Raw genomic sequence first — 15880 nt, 5'->3', positions numbered from 1 at the left:
TGGTCTCATCCAGCTCCATTCCGGTGGGCAGAGAGCTGTGGGGATGCACCTTGGGCGTTTACACAGGCACTGGCTGTGGCAAATAACCCCTCGCAGCATGTGGGCGTGAGGAGGGCTGGAGGCTGCTGGAGATGCCCTTTGGAACCGCCCGGCCAGAGGGGTCTGGGCCCTCCCACAGGTACCAGCGTGCAGGAAATAAAGGAACCACATTTAAACTTCCCACTCACCCAGCAGCATCAGTGGCAGAGGAGAGGGACGTTTCAAAGACTCATTTATTTGCCCCATTAACCATTTTAATGGCCTCTCTCCAATAACAACCATTCCCATGGTTAGAAGAGCAGGTGTTCAAATAATCAGAGTGATTGAGAAGCCTCAGATGGTCATTATTATTAATACCCATAATAAAAGCAAACGAGGGAGACGTACACCCTGTGTGCTCTTTGATACCGTTTTGGTTCGTAGCCTGGCAGCACTTTCCCTGGAGCGGCTGGTGGCAGGTTGGTGGCAGCAGTGACCAGTAGTGCACTGCAGCAGGGAGAGGGGAATCTCCTCCAGCAAATGCCCTCTTCAAAAGCAGCGTGCGGCTGAGCTTTCCTGTCCACTGTGCTGTTGGCTAAAACTGACTCTGTTTAGGAGGAGCAGGATGTTTTTAATGGCCAGACCTGTGAGCTGATGTGAGGATTTGCAAACTCATTTATTGCTGGCAATGAGGAGTCTTTGAGGCAGCATTTTTGGTGATGTGAGAGGCTGTGGTGATACTGGTAACAGGAGGGGAAACCTGCCCTTGTCCCACCAGGGCAGTTCACAGCCTGCACAGCACCTTGTGGCTGTCATCGTGTATGCAGGAGTGTATGTACTAACCCATGTAGGAACATCTGTCTGAAAACACTGAGCACACAAAAAGCTTCAGTGGGCACATAAATACTTCCATTAAATCAATGTGCCCCCTTGGGTGCTTCATGTGAAGCTTGCACAGTGTTCAGAGAGCTTTTAGCCTGTTCACTTGCACTGCTGAGGGAGCAATGGCAATACCAGGCACCAGAGAGGGAACCAAGAAGCGGAAAAAAGAGGCAATGTTGGTACTGGGGGTTTGCTCAATGTCCTTCAGCAATTAACGGTGAGAAGAGACATCCAGTCACATTGTGACCTGCTCTCTAACAGTGCTTGTGACGATGCTGCCCATGCTTTCATCCATGGAAGAGGAAAACCCCTTCTTGTCCTTAGCAAAGAGCTCAGTCTATAGAACAAAAATCACCTCCCAGAGCACTTTCTTTTGCCAAGCTATCAAACACCAGTTCACTCAGTTACAGTGAGCGCAAAAACAAGGCTGCACAGATACACCATCTTTCAACAGAACTCTATTTTAATTGTGTTGGGAAAGACTGCATCTAAAACAGGGCGAAGAAGAGGATCAAGCCGTGTGCTTTACCTAAGAGACAGACAAGGGCACTGCTGAGGCTCGCACGCATCGACTCCATCCTCCAACAGAAAAGCAGAGGTAACTTGGGCTTCCACCTGCATGTTAACAGCTGATAAGAAATAAGGTAAGGAAAGGGCACAGCTTCTCAAGAGGCTGGCAAACAGAAAAGAATCAGGAGATGCTTCTAAGCATTTGCTACGGGCTGCAGGGCGAGGCGAGCGATCAACTGGAGCTCCTCTCGCTTTCTCCATTCTCTATCAGCTTCCTTTTCTTTTCATCCGTTTTCCTCTTGAAGATGCTATCTCTGTAGAACTGAAGTTCTTTGATGCTTTCCCTGATGTCATCCAGTGCTCTGAAAGAGAATTGAGAAGGGTCATCTCCAGCTACATCTTGGTTCTGGCTGTAACAGACCCAGCTCTGACAGGCAGGGATCGCACCTCCATTGGAAATCGAAACAGCCCTCGCAGTCTCGGCTACATGGAGAGCAATAAAAGTCCAGCAGCACTGACAGGAACACACGGCTTATTAGTTTATGGCACCGTGGGACACGGAAGCTCCCAAAAGCCAACAGGTTCTACAGCTTCCGCTATTAAAAGCAATTCAATCTGAGACAAGAGATGGGGGCCCTGGAGACCTGCTCCAGCTCCTGCTTTGTCTTGCTCTACCAGACAGCAAGGTCCATACGAAGCAGTGACCTCGCTGTGCAGAACAGACACCCCCCTGCCACTTCAATGGAGACCACTACAACAGTCATTCCTCTTTTCCTTGTACTTGATCCCCCTTCGCCTGCCCAGCACCACTGTGCCAGAGCAGAGTGGCAAAGATTCCGTGACTCCTTCCTACTGCCCCTTAGGACAGTCAAAGCTCCAAGCACCAAATAGCACCCTGACACATGATGAACTCCTGAAACTGTTTTAATAATCCCTTTCCCTACACTAACCAGGCTTCAGACAGGAGAATATGAACATACGACGGGGAACAGCAGCACTGCTGCCTGTGTTGGAAGCAGTGTGCCTGCAACTCAAAAAGAAGCTCCACGTTCTGCTCGTGAAGAGCACGGTTCCTGCATGACTCCAGTACAGACAGAAGCAGCAACCCCACCTGTGAGAAGCTGCCTTCTTTGGTGCAAACTCGTATTCTTCTGGATACCAGCGTCTGTAAGTGGGGAAAAAGAGAAATGGGATTCAAAAACACATCAGGTGGCTTCTGTGGGCTTGTTGCCATCGCAAACCCCAGCACACACCACTCAGAGCAGCTCAGGGCTCATCCTGTGCAGGAGAGAGCAGACAACAGGAGGAGGAGGCTGGCAGCAGCCTTCAACCTCATCTGAGAAGACCACCATTAGCACCATGTTAACAGGCTTCCCTGGATCCTCTCTCACAGGATTGGTTCTTGCAGGGAACACTGACCTGCAAAGTTCTTTGACAGTGCTGACGTCGATGATCCGGTAATGAAGATGCCTCATGAACTGTGGCATGTATTTGTCAAGAAACTTCTTATCTGCGTGAACAGAGTTACCTACAGAGACACAAAACAAGATGTTAGCTCAGCGATGTTGCAAAGCTCCTGCAAATGACACTTAAGGGGAACGGCTGAGCGAGCTTGGCACAGATGAAGGGTAGGACAAGCTATTCCCAAGCAGCTTGTTTAGCCCTTTTTCTAGCAAATATGATTGCAAAGGTTTGTCAGATTTTCCTTGTGGGATCAGGCATGGTGCAAATACTTAATCCCTCTATAATAATTCAGATTGCTCCTACCATTTCTGTCACGCAGGTAGGTATCCAACTATTTGCCTGTGTTACAAGTATTTACACAAGCATCAGCTTTTCTGCTGAGGGAAAATGGGCCCTGGTATTAATTTCACTTAACACCAGTCCCAAGACTGTACGTGAATGGCTGGAATGATGTGGCAGGACAATGGGAAGATCTGTATTTGATGATGGGCTCCATGCACAGCAAGGAGAAGACTCCTTTGGGTTGCTGCTGGGATTCTATGGTCAGAGATGGCTGTCAGCAGTTAGGCTGCTTGCCTCAATTGCAAGTGTACACAGAAATGTTAATGCACAAAATAACTGAAACTGCAACGATGTGTAACAGCCACTTTAGGGAGTCTGCACAATGGGCGATGCCCTGGCTGAGCCCCTCCTTACTGAGCAGGATTTGATCTGCCTGCACAGACACCAGTACACCCCACCATGAGCACCAGCACTGCTGTCGCTGTGGGTAAGACAGAACACGAGTACCTGCGAGGGGACAGACGCCCGGCGGGGTCTGCTGCCGCACAAAGGACAGAAACTCGTACTCCGCCTGCTGCAGGGAAATCTTACTCTCCTTCACAGCCTTGGTAAGGCCAGACTGCAAGAAAGAGCCAGGTGTCATCAACCACAAACACATGAAAATACTCCTAGAAAGTAAAAGTCAACACGAGTCAAGGCGGCTGCAGCACAGGCCTCGCAACACTGCCACTGCTGGGGGTTGGGAGTTCTCTGTTCCTGGGTGCTGTAATTGCTGGGGGTGCTTCTCAATTACCGAGATATTACAGAGGCCCCGTGTATTCGCCTGCACCTGGGTGATCCAGGAGAGTGTCCTGCTTCTCCCTGCTTCACGAGCAGCACTCACCTGCCCCAGCACAGCGCAGAGGTACAAACCAACAGAAAGAATCAGGATCCTGCTCAAGCGTTTACCAAGAGTCCTATAAATCAGAAACATTCCCTCCCCTTTTCCCACCAGTTAAATGTCAAACCTGCTGCACGCGCTCACAGTGATTTATTTCCATCTGGCTGCGCTATATATTTCCACGCCTGTGCCGCAAAACTCTACTTGACAGATCCAAGTGGTGGTTAAAAAATTCATTATGTGGCTGCATTTTCATCTATATTCTAATTGCTTCTCTTTTCTTTAGGCAATTAAAAGTAAGTAGCTCCTGAGGAGCAGCGGCAGCGTGCGCTGCCGTCTCCAACCCACTCCTGAAGCGCGGCCGAGCTCGAGTCCTCCGCTGGGGAAGGGGAAACGCACCCAGCACGGTAAATTAATATTCCTTTTCCAAACTCCTGCTAATCCTTCCCGGGGAGAGCGAGGTGCCAAAGGGAGGAGGGCTTACAGCATCTTCAAACTTCAGCCTTAATTGAAAAGTAACTTGAATTTCAATTCTCAATCAGGGATTGGAAAATCCATTCGCTTTCCTGCTGCTGGCAAGGAGGCTTTCCTCGGTGGCTGGAAGAACTAATACGAATAATCCCTTGCTGCAAAAGTTCAGCTTTCAGTGAAAAACTAACAGTGGGGTCACAGTGCTGAGGGGACAGGCAGAAATAACAACCCCTCTTTACAGCACTTCAGCCTCTTTAATCCTGCAGGTACCTGAATATGCACTGAGGAATGTGCACTCTGTTGGCTCTGGACTACTCTACACCCACCCTGTGCCTGTTTTCAGCTGGGACTTCAAGCAACACCTTCCCGTTCCCCACTGGAATGGTTTTGCTTTATTCTGTGCAGCACAGAACAGGCTTCACCCAGAGGAGCTGCCAGAGTCGCCTGTCTCACCCTGCTCACAGCTCCCCCATGAGCTGCTGCTCCGGCTATTGCAGCTCACACAGCATCTCCCACACTGCTCAAACTGATTCAAGACCAGGCTATGAGGCACGGGCCACTTCAGGGCCGTTGTGTGGCTGAGATACTGGATGAGGAGTGAAGGTTCAGGGATGCAATCTGCAGCTGCACACGAGACCTTGGACAAAGCTGGACACATCACCTCCTCAGCACAAACTAAGGGTGATACTTACTGTCTGCCGTTCTTTATCCCCTCTTACTGCAAACTGGCCAGCACAGCTTTTTAGGTGGCTGTACCCCAACTCCTCATCCTCAACGACACATCATTCCCACCGCAGCAGAGAGAGGGGAATTGCAGCATGCTTGCTCTAGGGAGGTTTACCTTCCCATGGTGCTCCTTGCACCAGTCGGACATGCCCTCCAGCAGCTCGTCGGGCTGATTAATGATCAGGTTCGGGCCCTGGCGGGAAGAGAAGACGACAAAGGTAACACCACCGAGCCTGGAATGGAGCAGTTTCCACCCGGAGAGGACACGGCGATCCCCAGGGCGGGAGGAGCAGCCGTTCTGAGGGCATGAAGTGGCGGCTCAGCCCTGCCCAGGGCCGGCGGCCGCCCCACGCCCTCCTCCCGTGCCCTGTGGAGAGCAGAGAGGGCCGCTAACTCCCCCCAGCACCGCCGGGAGCAGCCAGGGCCGTGCCGGCGGCAGGGCCCCTCACCTCGGCCAGCACGTTGAGGTCGCAGTCGGTGATGAGGCAGGCCATCTCCAAGATCTGGTCCTTCTCCACGTCCAGGCCCGTCATCTGCCACAGAGCGCAGCGGCACCGTCAGCGCGGCCGCGGGTCCCCCGTCCCTCCCGCCGCCTCCCGTCCCGTGCTGCCCGCACCTCCAGGTCCACCCAGACCATGCGCTGGCCCATGTCGCCGCCGGCCATGCCCGCCGCCCGCCGCCGGCCCCGCCACAGCCGCCCGGCGCAGCTCCGCAGGCGGCGCAGGCCGGCGCGGCTGCCGCCCAGCATCGCCTCCAGGCCGCAAAGCGCCGCCGCCGAACTACAGCTCCCGGCAGGTCCCGCGACCCATGGACAGGCGGGTGGCTGGCGCAGGGGATGCTGGGAGATGCAGTCGCGGCGGCAGCAGGGCGCCAGACTGCGCTGCGCTGGACCGCGGCCTCGCCCGCCCCCGGGTAACGGTAGAGGGAGGCTCAAAGGGGAGGGAAAGGACAGTTTGCACACAGGGGATTTCCAGGGAGGATTTAATGCTTTTCTCTGAGACACTCGAGTGTTCTGTATCAATGACACCACCAGAGATATTAAAGACACCAGTAAATGGACATGGCGCCTTCCCATGGAACACAAACGGTGTTGGCAGCTTCTCCATCACAGCAGCACACGGCTGCCACTGCCCCAAACACTGGTTCTCCTGTGAAAAGCCCTGAGGTACAATTAACACGTTCAAAGTGGAGATGCCGGGTTTGGGATTGCTGCTGGGACTTGTACAAACATTAAAAGGTAACGCTGTCAGGTTGTGTGGGGGGGGGTTTCACACATATACTTGGTAAGAAAGGGGTTGTGCTTTCTGTGCCATGGAGTCCATCAAAGCCCCCTCCGAGGGGCTAATGCCGCGCCGGGTGCCACCTGGGCTCTCTCCGGTAGTCATGGCTCCAGCTATCCCGGTGCCGGTCGTCGTAGCCAGGGTCCTCTCTGCTGGCACGGTAGCGGTGCTCGTGGTCGTGGCCGCGCTCCCCGAAGCGGGGCTGCTCGCGGCTGCCGTGCCGTCCGTCGGGGTGGTAGGGGTGGGTGCTCAGCCGGCCCTTGCGCAGTAGCTCTGGGTGCCGTGGCAGCGGGCAGCCCGGTGTGGGCTGGTAGCTGTGAGCAGGGGGCTGGTAGCCGGGAGGGCTGAAGCCGGGCTGCTCGTACTTGCCCCCGAAATGAGGCTGCGGCCACGGGGCGCTGTTCAGCTGTGGGGAGAAGAGGAAAAGGGTCAGTGAGTTTGGTGCACTTGCTTGAGCCATTCTGTGGTGGAGAAACCAGCCTTCATCCCACTCTAAATACAAGGGAATTGAAGGGGTTTGGCTCCAAAACAGAGCTGAACACTACCTTAGAGCAGCTGTTACTGGCTGCTTCCACTACAGCAACACTCCTAAACCTCAACACCCCTCCCCGTGTCACGCAGCTAAGCAGCTAAGCAGGAACTGTCTTCTCACCACCACCACCCCCCCCAAAACCCCATTCCCACAACCTCTCAGGATCATTATAGGAAACAAGTGCTCAAAACCAGTGACGCCATCATGCATCACTTCCCAGCTATGGGCACCATTAGGACAAGCAAAGGGCGTACCATTGCCTGTCTCTGGAGGTTGTCAGCCGGCGGTAGAGACCGCTGCGCTGACGGGAACCCCGCTGGTACCATGCCATCAGGACTCCTGTCGTATCTGCAGGAGAAGAGAAATACAAGGAATGTCAGCCTTAAACACAAGGAATGTTAGCCTTAAACCAAGACTACAGCAGTCTAAGGGACACTAGCATCACAGTTGTGTTTTGCTGTTGGAAACTAAACACCGGGGCCCATACCTGCTGCCAGTGGATGGCGGATGCGGTGCACCCAAGGGGCTGGTGCCGGTGGTGCCATGTGGGGAACAAGACTCCTGAGCCGCGTGGCTGCTCCCTGCAGAGAAACAAATGTTCTGTGAGACCAGGAAACACGAGTTGGAAGCACTCGGGGATGAAGTGAACGTGCGGGATGCTTTTCCCACAGGCTTCATTAGCTCTTGAGGTTCATCAGTGACCTGCAAAAGCACGCAGCCCAGCATGCCACCACGACTGTCCTGCCCACGAGGCAAGGTGCCATTGGATGCTGTCTGGAGGAGGATGCAGATAAAGTTTTGCTTCCGCCTCCCCTTGTTCCCCATCGCGGGTACCTGATCGGAACTGGATCTTGATGGGCCGCCCGTACAACTTGATCCCGTTCAACAAGTTCAGCCCGTACGGGACGGATTCCTCGTGCTTGAAATTCACGAACGCGAACTGCTTGGGCCGCCCATCCCGGTCCTTGGGGATCTTCACCTTAATTACCGGGCCCGCCTGCAACCGACCAGCACAAGCGTTAAACCCATAAGTTTGTCCTCCGGCGGCCGCCGTACCCGGGGTTGATCCCGCGCTCCAGCTGCGGCCCTGCCCGGTGTGCGGCGCGGGCGGGCGGCGCCGGTGCGGCCGGTACCTGGTGGAACAGCTCGAAGATGAGCTCCTCGGTGACGCGCGGGTCCAGGTTCCCTACGAACAGCGTCCGGTCCAGCTCCGCCGCCGCGCCCATGACGGCGCACGGGCAGCCCGCGCTCCGCGGCGCCGCCCCGTTGACGTCAGTGCGGTGGCGTGCGTGTCACGCCCTTTCCGTGGGCGTGGCCTGAAGAGGGGCCGGTACCGGCGGGCAGGAACCGGAGACGGGCAACCGGCGGCCGGTGACCAGTGCGGCGTTTGGTCTTTGGTTGTCACAGTAAATGCGGGTTCTCGCTACAGCGGGTGTGCGCTTTGCACCGGCCGCGGCTGCAGCAGGGCACGGCCGGTGGGTTCGGGCTGTAGAACCGTGACCGAGGTTTGAACGCCCCGGGTCGGTTGTGTGCGGGGGGGAAGCGCCAATACCCGGGATCCCCGCGGGGTTGCGGGGTGGCCTCTCCTGGGGCTCCTGTCCCTTGTATCCCATGGGTGCTGCTGCAGGCGCCTCACCGGGCCGGATCCCCCTGCCGCCCATGTGCCATGGCCAGCGCTGAGGGCAGGTATCATGGAAGGGGTGCCTCTGGGTCCCTCGTTAGACCGGGCAGCGTCTCCCGGCTGTTCCCGTCCTCCTTGTGCCTTCTGCAGTGGCCCTTCCCAGTGGCAGCTATCCCGCAGCTGCCTCGGAAGGTGCGGGGTGTAAACCCGGGGCATTTCCCATCTGGAGAAAGTTTGGGAGGGGAAGTTGAGCCTTCATCTTTCATTAGGTTGCACTGCGTTATGGCAGATCCTGTTTTCTTTGTTAATGAGGTGCTGTTCATTTTCTTCACTCCATTACTTGCTGCCGCACCTAGAATTTATATTCATCTGCTTTAATCATGTGCGCCTGGTTAGATTCTAACCAGTTGCTCGTTCAGAAAGGAAATGATTACCTCGCCCTGCCAGGGCTCCCACTTTGCCTTAATTTCCCTAGAGCCTCATTTGCTTCCCTCCGCTTTCTTCCCTTCCTGCTTTCTGTGTCCCGCTGGGCTTGCTGGAGCCCGTGCCACGTCCACACCACCACCAGCTCGCTCCATGCACCGGGCACCCTGTGGCCAGGCCAGGGCCATCCGCAGCCAGCCTTGACCTGCAGCAGGTACTGATGGCTCAGGTATTGCACAGCACATCCCAGACCTGAGAAACCACGAGGTGAGGAAGCAGGGAACTGTTTTTCCCTTCTTGTGTTACTGTTTCTTGCCCTTTTTGCTGTTCAAAGCAGCAAAATGGAAAACCAGATGGTTTTTCGCTTTGGGGGGCAAACCACACTCCTTCAGTGCCTGTTTTCCCTCCAAATCCACAGGCACTCTTGAGATTTCAGCCACTTCCATTTTCTGTTTGCAGCATTAGAAGAGACACTGGGTGTTTTACTCCTTCTGCGTCCCTGTGTCCGTAGCCTGGCATGGTGGTCCAGGGCACATCAATGTTCCTGCAAACAAGCACCACAACGCTGCAGCCATGGAGCATCTGAGGCTGCACAGAGAGGGAGGGGAGCAGCCAAAACCAGCACCCGCAGTTGGTACTGAATGCACTGGGCTTGGGCCATGGTCTTGCTTCACTGCTGTGGCTGTGTGCTCAGACAGGGCACACACAGCAGCAGAACAGCACCAGGCTCTTGGCCAGAACAGCCTTCCAGCACTTCTTCCAGGCTGTGACAGAAGGGGAATTGTAGCTACAAACTTCCCCGTGAAGGGAATCGTTGTGCTTTTGAAACAGACCATAAAAACCTGGCAATGCCCGTGTTGGAGCAGTTAAACAGCAACTGAAGACGCCAGCGTGTTCCAGAGAGCGTGGCAGCAGCTGCTGAATTCCTGCCTCTGCTGCACCCCTGGCAGGCACAGGGGGGCTTTATGGCCTTCAGAAGCAGCAGCTACTATCCAGCATTAACTATTACATCCAGAGGTAAGTAGTGAGTGGGGCAGCCCAAGGGCAGCCTCTGAACCACCACTGGTGTCCAGCTCCGTGTCGTGGAGCCGGGCAGCAAGGCTGTTCCCAGTGCTTGCGGCAGTGCCGAAAACAAGCACCACTGGCTCCAGGGATGGTTTGGTGGACGGGTTTTAATCAGGTTGTTGTCAACAAACTAAAAGGCAAGGGGTGGAGAGGAAGGCAAGTGCCACTGATTCCTACAGGGTGTGCTGAGCACTGTGCACTTTGTACAGCATCTGAGGAATGTGACTCATTCCAACCTTCAGACTCTTCCTGGTCTGTTTCACACTCGCTCCCTTACAGCTGTCATAAGTCATCAGTTTGTGACAGGACTCCACCTGTGTATTGGGTGAGAAAATGTCTCACTTCCATATTCATTCTTGAACCAAAACTACCCCATAAGAAAGCGGGTATGAGCAAGGGAGGAGCTTCAGCTGCCAATCCCACACTGCCCTTAAGAGCTGCTGCGGGTTGAGGCATGTGGAGTGCACTGAGACAAATTCTTTCTTACTGAAAATGCCCTGGCTCGAGTGTCTCTAAGCTGAATCTCTGGTATGTCGCAGGTCTGGCTGTCTGCAGGGCGGCAGAGCAGCTGTGTGTGGCCTTCAGGGCTGCAAGCAGAGGAGGTTGCTTTGGGAAGAGCATCCTTGCCATGCACCAACCCTTTGAGCTCCATCTCTGCAGCTCTGCCAGTGCCCAGCGGGTCAAGACTGCTGCGGCCACAGCATTGTCCCCAGTACTTGTTACACCCAGAAAGATGGGCAGGCACCCCTGGTTCTGCAGGAGCTGGGGCCTGTCTGGGTGCAGGGTGTGCTGCTCCCCTTGACAGCACCCATTCCCGCCCAGCGTTTCAGAGGGCACATGGGATGTGCCCAGAAACCAGAAATGGGTCTGGGTTTGGACAAGCTCCCAGCACAAATCCCAGCCTACAACACCACTGGAGCACTCATGAGTTTATTTGCTGTCAGATAAAGGGATGGGTTTCATGGGCAAGGATTTAGGACACGGAGCACGCTGCTGCTTTTTGGCCCCGGAGCCCATGTGCTATGCGGTGGTGGAGGCACGCCGGCGTGCCACGAGGGTCAACACGGCTCTGCAGTCCGTGCGGGCATCACCGGGCACGTACGGCTGCACCTCACTGAGCTTCATGTCGAAGCCAGCGCCCTCCACAGCCTCCTCCACCATGCTTCTCTCCAGGTAGAGACACGAGAAAACCTGCTTGTTGAAGGCGTAGAAGGTTTCCTGGAGGACCGTCACCATCACCAGGTGCCCCCCTGGCTTCACCAGGGTGCTGATGTTCCTCAGGGCGCTGCGGAACGTGGCCAGGTCCTTGCAGGCAGCCTCCAGGCAGAGGGTGGACACGATGCAGTCAGCGGGAGGCAGGGACACGGGGGCTGTGGGGTTGGCTTTGGTCACGTCGCACTTGAGAACTTGCTTCACCTTCTTCCTCACTTTCTCCTCTTTCTCAGCCCACTTCTCCCTGACAAGTCAATAAATAGCCAGCCAGCCAGAGGCTCGTGATGGGGTTATTCAGCACCTTCATATGCTCCATGGCCAGTGGCAGCCAGCCTCACCTGTCCCCTTCCAGCTCACACACGTATTTCACCACCGGGCTCCAGTCAAAGGCTCCTGGTTCATTCCTGAGCCACTTCTCCAGCTCCCGGCGGTTCTGGTCTGTGTAGTCCAAGGAGATGATCTCCTGGAAGCACTCACAGGCGGACAGAAGCTGGTAGATGGTGGGGCCGCAGCCGACATCTATCAGGGTATGGCCACTGAGCCCGTCTGGTGTGGAGGAGGGAAAGGCCATCCCAGTGAGGCTGTGTCCCGGGTCAGAAACATCCAGCCGGATATTTCTGCTGTATAATGTACTATACTATATGTAATACACGATATGTATGCACGTTTATATACATATCAAATGTCTGGCTGTGTTGGGCACACATGCAGCAGCCCGCAGCCCTGCAAATGGCGCTGGCTGCTGTTGCCCAACTCGGGGCAGGGGCATGGGGTACTCACCCAGGGCGAACATGTTGAAGAGGCTCCTGAGGCTCTGTGTGAGCAGTGTGTTTGGCTGTCCCTGCACGCTGCTCAGGCTGCAGAATTCCCTCAGATACTCCTGCGGGTCGAAGCTGCGCTGGTAAAACTCAGCGTCCGTGAAGGCAGCCGGAGCGGCCATCCTGCCGGGAGCAAGGTCTGTGCTCGCTCCTCCTGCCGCACGCAGCGCAGCCCGCCTGTACTTTCGGTTTTCCCACCCTCCTGTGTCCTCTGCTCCGGACACGCTTCCGCTCCCGAGCAGTGCCCTCTCCCACACTCCATTGCTGCACCAAGCCTCACTCTGCCTGTAGTAACTCTCTGTGGAAGCCTACCGTGATTAACAGCAATCCCTGGGATTACATTCCCAGCCTTGTTTGTACAGTAATTGATGGCAGTGAAGCAGCATGAGCTGGTGTCATGGGTGCTCACAGCCCCAGAGCTCTGTGAACATCAGCACGTCCAGCACCTGTGCTCCTCAATTGCAGATTGAAGCTGGCATGTTTGGTAATAGGATGTGCAAGGAAGTTTTAAGGCCATTAGGTGCCCTGGCGGGGGGCTGTCCGTGTCTCCACAGGAAGGAGAAAGCTCTGCCAGCCCATGAGAAGCACCTGCTGACATTCCCAATCTGGTTCAGTCATTTCGTTGCTTTCATTTTTACCAGCTTTTCCGTGGAAAAATGAAACTTCTCCTCCTCCCCCCAACAACCAGCACGTTCCCACCCTTGCTGCCTGGGTTTTGCCTCCAGCGCTGGCCACAGACCCTGCCCCTGCCTGCACCATGCCCCAGTAGCCCCACGCAGGGTCCTGGTGGCATGGAGGGGACACGGTGGTAGCGGCTCCTTCGCCGTCCTCACCACGAAGAGGCAGCAGAGCCCCACGCTTCTCGCAGCAGCAGCGTCTCGTCCTCTTCCCACTGGCGCAGCGGGAGCCGGAATGATCAAACAGTTTTAGGCTCATTACCGGCCAACTCTATATAATTGGCCTTTGGGTTTTCTAAAGAGCTGCGTCAGGAATGACGGGCAGAGGAGCCGCCGCCGCATCCCCAAACTAATAAGCGCTATTTTAGACCCCAAAGTGACTTTGTTTAACAAACCCTGCTCACCACACCGCATGCACAGCCAGGCCTGCCTATGCACAGCATACTGCTGATGGTGATAGGAAGCATGAAAAGGAAGCCAGTTCGAAGGATGAACACATTGAAAAGGTTTTCTCCTGAGAGCAAAGTCCTCCCTGATACTCGAGTGACAAGACCCCAGCTAAAAGCCACTGACTCCATGAGAGCTCCTTGGCCATGGGAAGCAGACCTGGGTTGTCTTTACCGTGGGACATCAGCCCCTGAAGCAGACACAGGCACTCCCAGCCTTGCAGCTGGAAGCCCTGAGATAAACTCCATTGATGCTGGTGGTTTTGTCCCTGCTGCCTGCGCCCCAGCAGAGGAAAGGGACCAGGAGGAGGAGAGGAGCACTCAAGGAACCTTTGAGGTGCTGCACACCATACCCAGGCTCACACCCTGCCTGTCACGCACACCAGGCTGCGAGCGGATGCTCTCATGAAAGGGAAGGCGCCAGCAGCAAAGTGATACTGAAAATCAGACATTAAACCCCAGCGATGCTTCAGTCTGTGCCCCCTGGGAAGTGCTGGGGGTGGGAATGAGCCCCAGGGCCAACACGCCAGCCCAGAGCGGGTCCCTATTCTCAATGCTCCTGGTACAGCTCTATTTTCCCTTGGCTCACTCGCTTCTCCCTCCTAGCTCAGCAGGGCTGGGGGCTCCTTCCAGCCATTCCCAGGGGAACCTGCTCAGGGCTTGAGCCCCAGAGCCAAGCCTAAACACAGATGCCCTTTCCAGGCTCTGGATTGATGACTTCTTAAGCTGGGCTGAGGTGTGTGGAAGCAGCATAGCCCTGTGGCTGGCTGCTATGGGAGGCTCCTTCTTGTCTCTGGTGCTGTTTGCCGGTGCAGTGTGGCCGTTTCAGCCCTCAGAGCCTGTTTCATTCATTGAGGGACATGATTTGGGAATGTAAACTGCCAGCACCCAGAGCAGCTTGGGGTGTTTGTGAGCATCTCATGGCCCCACTCTGCATGCCCAGCTCCTGGCAGCGGGATGCAGATCCTGACTCCGCAGCCCCCTGGACCACTCTGCCGCTGGCACTTCCTGCCTCTATTGAAACAGCAGCTCCAGGCACCTGATTTCCATCCCCCCCGTACTTTTGTTTCAATCAAAGTGTGTGATCAGTGCTCCGCGGGCTCCATTGTCATCTCCACCTAAATGCTCCTCTGGTTGATATAAACACCATTCTGATATTTACACTGCGGAACGCACCGCTCTGCTTGCAGCCGTGGGTAACACAAAATCTGCCATTGCAGGGAGCAAAAACCATGCACAAAAAGGAGAAGTGCCTGCAGAAAGCTGCCGAAGGGAGGGGTAGAGCAAAGCCCTTCCTGATGAAACAGGGCTGTGTCCCATCAGCCTAAGGAGCGGCACCTTGGCCTCGTCCCATCACCTGTGTAGCAGCAGCCAGGAAGTTATAAAGGGCAGGGGGCAGAGGGAGGTCTCAGCAGTTGCAGCATCTCATAGTGTTTGAGGTTTGGGCTTTGGTGGTGTCTGCTGTGGGAGAAGAGCTTGTCTCTATGCTTGAGACCTGGTCTGAAAGCAGCAGGCTTGTGCCTCAGAGTGGGAGCTCAGCCTGGGACCTGGCTTTAAGTCTTAGTAGCCCCAGAACTCGTCCCAGCCTTTGCAGCAGCATCAGAGCTGTGCGGCATGCTCCAGCCCATCCCAGTACCCTTCCCATCCTCCTGCTGAGCCCACATCCCAGGAGGGAGGTAAGCAAAGCAGCAGCGAATATTGTGAGGCAGAGTGGAGCTGGGGTGCTGGGAATGGTGCTCAGAGGATGGGAGCAGAAGTGTCTTCTGGTTTATGTGCTTCTTACTGGTCTGAGCTTTGGATGCTCTTCTCCTTCGTGTTTGCAGGAGTATGTGTAAAGAAAGCACCTGAAAAGCAAATATTTCCAGGCTCAGGTACTTGATGGAGAAAAGAGCAAGTTTTCTGTTGGCAGTACTGGTTATTTAAGAGAGGTGGAGACACTTGTGCTTCTTCAGGATAAAATGTGCTCGGTTTCTGAAATGCAGCAGCCTCCCAGGGGCTTTTGCAGACTCCACAGCTTTCTCTTGCAAGCATTGTTAGGATTCCAAGGGTGGAAGCTTCTGGGGTAATTGTAATGCACTGAGTCCTGGTGGAGCTGGTTGAAGTGCCGTGGTTGGTTGGGTTCTTTGGTGGTTGTGGAGAACATTTTGAGGTTTTCCTGTATTTCATTTGGTCAAAAGCATTGCACTTGAAGTTTCCCCATTGGACTTGAGGAATAACGCCCTGGTGCCATGCCTTTCCCTGTGCCCCTTTCTCCTGGGGGCAGAAACAAGCACTGATGCTGCCTGATTTTCCCTGCTATGTGGGCATTGATGTGATTTAGTTATGTCCTAAGTCCTTGAGGAAGGAGCAGGCTGCTGGGGTCCTGCCCATTCTCACCCCATGGCTTTGTTCCCAAAGCATCTTTGGTCGGAGCAGCGGGGCCAGCGACACAGTGCTGGGAACAAAAGCTTCCTCTTCCTCTGCACGGTGCAGAGGATCCCCAACAAAAGGTTCATGTTCCTGGTGCTCTTCTCCCTTTGCTCCCCTTTCTTTTCTCCTGCTCTTCAATGGAGATTTACACCGCTCTTTTCCTG

At 55.1% G+C, this 15880-nt stretch overlaps 3 protein-coding genes across 3 annotated transcripts; all 3 read right to left on the bottom strand.

Annotated features, from left to right (window-relative positions):
• Positions 1–1345: 1345 nt before the first annotated feature.
• On the bottom strand, positions 1346–5995 carry REXO2 (RNA exonuclease 2). The gene is made up of 7 exons (XM_080631655.1): positions 5850–5995; positions 5683–5766; positions 5349–5426; positions 3664–3775; positions 2830–2938; positions 2522–2575; positions 1346–1772 (listed from the first exon to the last, which is right to left on the bottom strand). The coding sequence occupies exons 1-7, from the start codon at positions 5979–5981 to the stop codon at positions 1643–1645; spliced, it is 699 nt and encodes a 232-aa protein (XP_080487781.1). The 5' UTR covers positions 5982–5995; the 3' UTR covers positions 1346–1642.
• A 205-nt stretch (positions 5996–6200) lies between these two features.
• On the bottom strand, positions 6201–9519 carry RBM7 (RNA binding motif protein 7). The gene is made up of 5 exons (XM_080631612.1): positions 8179–9519; positions 7880–8042; positions 7533–7626; positions 7300–7393; positions 6201–6919 (listed from the first exon to the last, which is right to left on the bottom strand). Exons 1-5 carry the CDS (start codon positions 8269–8271, stop codon positions 6575–6577), a joined length of 789 nt encoding a protein of 262 aa, XP_080487738.1. The 5' UTR covers positions 8272–9519; the 3' UTR covers positions 6201–6574.
• Positions 9520–10507: 988 nt separating this feature from the next.
• Positions 10508–12306, bottom strand: NNMT (nicotinamide N-methyltransferase; the record flags this gene model as incomplete). Its single annotated transcript, XM_080631625.1, has 3 exons — positions 10508–11610; positions 11705–11912; positions 12147–12306. 3 exons carry the CDS (start codon positions 12304–12306, stop codon positions 11175–11177), a joined length of 804 nt encoding a protein of 267 aa, XP_080487751.1. The 3' UTR covers positions 10508–11174.
• Between the last annotated feature and the right edge of the window lie 3574 nt (positions 12307–15880).

This window comes from Psittacula echo, assembly GCF_963264785.1.
Source record: "Psittacula echo genome assembly, chromosome: 18".
NCBI classification, from domain to species: Eukaryota; Metazoa; Chordata; class Aves; order Psittaciformes; family Psittacidae; genus Psittacula; species Psittacula echo.
The sequence above is the reverse complement of the archived record's forward strand: the minus strand, read 5'-3'. Positions and strand labels throughout refer to the sequence as shown.